At 42.0% G+C, this 5,416-nt stretch overlaps 1 protein-coding gene across 2 annotated transcripts; it reads right to left on the bottom strand.

The window, feature by feature from the left end:
- Window positions 1-2,165: 2,165 nt before the first annotated feature.
- On the bottom strand, window positions 2,166-4,574 carry LOC135526977 (kazal-type serine protease inhibitor domain-containing protein 1-like). 2 transcript variants are annotated; one of them, XM_064955648.1, is made up of 4 exons: window positions 3,345-4,574; window positions 2,959-3,119; window positions 2,644-2,791; window positions 2,166-2,509 (listed from the first exon to the last, which is right to left on the bottom strand). In XM_064955648.1, the coding sequence occupies exons 1-4, from the start codon at window positions 3,823-3,825 to the stop codon at window positions 2,391-2,393; spliced, it is 909 nt and encodes a 302-aa protein (XP_064811720.1). In that variant the 5' UTR covers window positions 3,826-4,574; the 3' UTR covers window positions 2,166-2,390. The 2 variants fall into 2 exon arrangements, with proteins under 2 accessions (XP_064811720.1, XP_064811719.1); XM_064955647.1 differs by having other exon boundaries at window positions 2,644-2,818; window positions 3,345-4,573.
- Window positions 4,575-5,416: the final 842 nt, after the last annotated feature.

Genomic DNA, 5,416 nt, shown 5'->3' with positions numbered 1-5,416 from the left:
TGAGAGGGTTCACTTGATTCCAACTCCATTGTACACTATATCCCAGAACACACAGTTGAATTTGTTTTGGTAAGGAAGAGTGACATAAAATGTATATATATTGCATGTTCCTTTCACAGCAATGGAAATGTGTGCAGTTTATGCTTATTGTACTATGTATCACTATAAAATGTTGCTGTAAAGTAGTTACATAGATATGTTTTACCTGTACATACTGGTACAATAGCTCCTTAACTCTGTCCTCATTCCTTTGGAATGGTACACGGTACAGCTGTTTCATACTCATCTGGTCTCTATGCAGCAACCTGTCGATGGTTGAGATGCTAACCATATGGATGTTTTCAAAGACATTGCTGTCTTCTATAATGGTCCTTTGTATTTCCCTGAGTCTCATGGCATTGTTTGCTAGGACCATGGTGCAAATAGCCTCCTCCTGTTGAGGTGTGAAAAGGCGTCCTCTGCCACCGGTTTGAGGTCATCTTGCAGTCCTATTTGGGGAAAAATGCAGTGATGCATCGCACACTTTCACATAGACAAAAACTATGCGAACACACATTTTACTGTAAAACATACAGGTGGGTGCATGTAAGGTGCAGTATGTATCTGTATAGAGTATATTTCTGTATGCTGTGAAATACAAGTGGACTACTGTAATATGAAGCATTGCAGGAAGTATACAGTATACTGCTTTTATACAGTAACAGTGCACTGTACATTGGTGGACATACCTGTTCTCTCTTCGAAACGTTTGAACTATTGAGGACACGGTTGATCTCCCAATATTCGGCTGCACCCTTCGACCCACCTCAGCCATTGTAAGGCCATGATTGACATCATGGTCTACAATAGTGGCCCTTATGTCATCAGATATACGGTTATGTCCTTTTCTACCTCTTCCTCTGTTTTGCCTTCCACCACGCATCCTTGCTCCTCTTCTTCCTCCTCTTGGCTGTTGACCCTGTTCGTTTCCTGGTTCGTCCATTATTGGAAAATTTCAACTCTGTGTTGTGGTCTGTCTATATATGCTTGCCAATTGATTCTTCATGAGATGCACCTTTGAGCAATTTAGACAACTGGATGATTGTTGGTTGAACTAACACTTTACATTCCTTCATGAGTGAGGGTCAATTTCACCTGCACGATTCATCAATTCACGTTTTTGTACAAAAGGTCTAAAAGAAATGTGTAAAACTATGCTTGATAGTTTATGACAAATAGTTCAACAATTTTGCATGTAATGGCTTATGCAAGGAACTAATGCCTAGATGTTTTGAGGGGTAAGACTATTCAACAGAGAACCATCTACTAGATTTTGATCAACACGACATGAGCAATTGATAATGTGGAAAAAGCTTACACTTGTACATTATCAATTGCAATTTGTTCAAAGGAATAGGAAATTGCTTTAATGATGTGCACAAGTGACTAGATGATTTGGAATTTGTACAAGTAGTATCAAGAATTGCACTTTTGATCTAAGAAAAGCACCAAAGCAACTGAGAAAAACTGTAACAGTACTGACTGCTCAATAGATTTTGACTGGTTGCAGGTTCATATCAACAAAGAACAAGAATTACAGTATCACAGAGACAAAGGACAAGTTTGTGAGATACAGGGTACAGTACTGTAAAAATAGGGGTACAAGGAGGAGGAAGAACAAAAAACAAAATTGCAAAGCAGAGTAGTAATTTCTGATCAATTTTGAGCTACTATGATAGACCATGTTTTCATTCATCAAAAGACAATGACGGAAATATATGAATATTTTTTTAGATTAAAAATGTACTTCTCCCTGAGAATTGTATGTTTTGAACAATGTGTTTTCTATTTTTCAGTGTATTGTTTACTGAGTGCTTGAGAGTGTATATCATTTTGATCACTTTGTTTATGATTTGAGAGCAGTGTTTGATTTTGAACACATGTAAAATTGTTTTGAGGCGAATGTTTCATTTTGCGAGAGGAGTCAGAGGTTATGTAAATAGTGTTTGAAGATGAGGTTTTGTGTTTAATGTTTTCAGGAAATGGAGCAAGGTTTCAGAAATTGTGTTTTAGCAATTGAGAACAAGTGTAATGCATGGGCATAGCACCCTCTGCTGCTGTGATTCAGAACAACATGCAGAATGCAAATGGCAAACAAGTTGCAAATAATGACATACAAACATACAAAAAGTTAACAACAGTGTTTTATTGTCTTCGTGCTATGATAATGCGTGCCATAGTATGATACACTAATAGAAAAACTAGTCTATTGATATGTGGTATTCTACGTATGAGGATATTTTGTTAACAAACATCATGCTCAGACTACATGCTCTTGCTCCTCCTCTCCTTTGGTCAGTTAGTTCATTTTCTGTAAGTTAAACACTGTTGTTTTTATAAAGACCCACAGTTCATCCCAGGTAGTCTCCAGATTCTGTCTGCCCATCATCGCTGCCTTCCTCAGTGTCGTCATAGTAATACTCCTCTTCATCGTCCTCTTCATTCAGACGGCCTTTCAGAACCCTCAGCTCTGATGTAGAGACAGATCGGGGGGGGGGATGAAGAAGCCAATGGTGAAAACACCCGTTTCAAATCATATGCAGTGTTGGACTGGGATCTTACAGATGGAATGCTTTATGGATAGTATTTGCTGCCCTGTCTCACCCTGTCTGAGCACCGTGAGACGGGCGGACGCAGACGTCTCCCCCAGTGCATTGTGGGAGATGCAGGAGTAGATCCCTGCGTCTGAGAGGTGAAGATTCTGTATCTGCAGCCAGGTAGAGACTGTGTACCTCTGGGGGCCACCTCGAGCCTGGGAGGAGGAGAGGGAGGGCGGAGTCTGGGTATACAGGACCAGACACAGGCCACATAAATACACCAGATGTCACGTGCAAGTCCAACTTCATCAACGGAATGTAAACTTCAGTAAACTTTGACATAAATAAATAGTAAAGTGGTACACTGGTGACATCATTAGACCTGGACAGAGATGTGTGGATCGTCCCCTGGCAGGAAGTTGTCACTGCCCTTCTTCCTCCAGCTGAGGTTGGGCAGAGGGAAGGCAGAGACCTCACAGCCAAACACAATGTCGTTTCCAGTGTAGTTGGACAGGTCTCTGGGGGCTCTGGAGATACGAGGAGCTGAGCCAGAGAGGAACACCATATAGAGACCAGGGTATACATTGTGGCTCTTTTCACAGAACATATCAACATTACTTTTTAAAAATATAAATAATGTAGTGAATCTTTAAAGCTGTAGCTCTTTTAAGACCTTAAAACCATGTCACAGCAGCAGTCTCTCTACTCTATTATTAGACCAATAGCTTTAACCTGACTGATGCTATAATAAGAATTGACTATAGTCACCAGAGTAGCATGGTCCCTGTCCAGTGAGCCTCAGTGTGGTTCCTTTCCGGCTGGCTGCCTCTCTCAGCTGACACAGGTTGGGATAGGTGCGTCCATCAGAGCCACACACAGAGCCCTGTGCCTCACACACACACTTTGGTTCTGGTTCACCCCTCCTGCGGCCCCTCCGTGCTTTCCTGGTTCTCCTCTGGCAGACCAACCCCTCTCCACAGCGCCCATAGAACAACTGCGCCCCATCCGGGTCACATTGCTGACCCTCCACGTTGCCACACTGCTCACAGCAGCCGCAGCTGTCTTGCACTTGCCCTGCTGGACAGTTAGAGGGCGCTAGAGGGCAGCGCTCCCTCTCACACTCCCCACAGCCCTCGCCCTCCTCCCATAGACGCAGCCAGCCACGGTGCTGGGGGGGTACCCCAAGGATCAGATGGACAGATACAGTCACACCGACACACATACACAACCACACCCCAGCCCAGGCCATGGTATGTGCTTCCCTTAACAAACACACAAGCGCAAATGCTCTCTAAGTCAATCACTGTCAGAGCAATTTCTCATTGGAAACTTACAGAAAGAGGAGACACTGCAGAACCCCAAACCAGCACCAAACTGCAAATTGTTCGTTTCTGTAGAACCCAAACCCCTGGCTCTGTCCAAAGCTGGAGAATGTTGATCTGGTTGTTATTGTGTAAAAGCCTGTGGCTGTGTTGTTCTTCTCTGAGCTGAAGTAATATAATAAATGTTCCCTTCTGTCTTCAGTGCCACGTTGGGTTGGTCCTCCTCTGGATTGTTGGATTTCTGTGTTTGTTCCAAATGCCTTCTTCTTTTGTTCACCTTTCTCAAACAGTGTCTCCCGTTTGTGTTTCTCCAGTTTTAGAGAAAGCGATTCAATTCTGCACGTAAAGGAGGTGTGAGGAAATTGTGCCCACCGAATACTTCTCCCGTCTTCTCTCCTCCGTCACAATGACTGCCTTTCTTCATGTGCCAGTGTTCCTCGGCAGGCCTGGAATGGTGCAAGAGTTTCAAAAATGCCACACCATATAAAAGAATGCCCCTCAATGTCTATTTCACATAGGCCTCCTCTCCTACAAATCTGTCATCCGCACAGACCATAAGTAATCTCCCATACACACTGAAACATGTATCTACATTAAGATGGCACGTGTCAATTTACGATGACATCCTTTCGATTTTATCATCCCTCTCTCTCTCTCACTTTCTATCAGAGCCACTCTGGCTAGTGGAGCCATGTGACATTCCTGGGTCTGGCAATGCTTTGTGTCTGCCAGTGAATCTGTCTGCATTTTGGGAATACACATGCAAGAATGTTATTTAATATCTCTCAGTTGTTTTGTGCATTTTTGAAACACATGTTTTTTGTTATTATTTGGTAAACAAATTGTTTAAAGCTGAGATACAAAGAAACATATTGTTCTGCCTTGGTATCATTTGCAACGATATAAAATCATCTTGGATAAGAGGATGGCTTGAATCATGTCCAAATTAGAATGGAAGTTTGCATTTTTTATGTTTTTAAATATCTGTTCATAATGATGATTCATTACTTCCTCCTGCCAAAAAAATATGCTAACGATGCTTGTACATTTTTTGTGTCAGGGTAATAATTTTTTTCTAACTCTGTAGTTTCTGTTCCTCCAATGTGGCCATAGCTGGCCAATCCAATGCACAAGCTCATTGCCACCACAATTACGGTACTGTCTTTAAATAGTCAAAGGCATGGTTTCATCCGGTGAATTCTGACGTCAGAGCATGTGAGGCTTCGTTGTTTGACGCCGTCCACGTATCAGTGCCAAGAAGTTAGCGCATGTGGTCCGTAAATGTTCCAACTGAACTGGGTGACGCTACAAAAATAAAACTCCTCTCTGATAAATAGAAATAGAAAGTCAAATATGATAATTTCTGATAATACAATTATAACATCTTTAAGTCTCTAAGAAAATCGAGCTCTTCCTGCATTAATTATATCTGCTTAAAAAGTTAGGAAAAAGGCTTTAAATGGGCTTTTAATTTGAAAGAACGGCGCATACGCTACCGGATGTAGTATTTGATTGTTC

The sequence above is a fragment of the Oncorhynchus masou genome, chromosome 32 (assembly GCF_036934945.1).
Source record: "Oncorhynchus masou masou isolate Uvic2021 chromosome 32, UVic_Omas_1.1, whole genome shotgun sequence".
NCBI lineage: Eukaryota > Metazoa > Chordata > Actinopteri > Salmoniformes > Salmonidae > Oncorhynchus > Oncorhynchus masou.
This window is presented reverse-complemented; position numbering and strand designations above follow the sequence as displayed.

Coding starts and splice junctions, on each gene's coding strand:
- LOC135526977 (XM_064955647.1), bottom strand. CDS start 3,825: ATGGCCTGGGCTGGGGTGTGGTTGTGTATGTGTGTCGGTGTGACTGTA. Junction 2,819..2,958: donor ATCCACACATCTCTGTCCAG/GTCTAATGATGT, acceptor CTGTATACCCAG/ACTCCGCCCTCCCTCTCCTC. Junction 2,510..2,643: donor TCTCACGGTGCTCAGACAGG/GTGAGACAGGGC, acceptor TCTCTACATCAG/AGCTGAGGGTTCTGAAAGGC.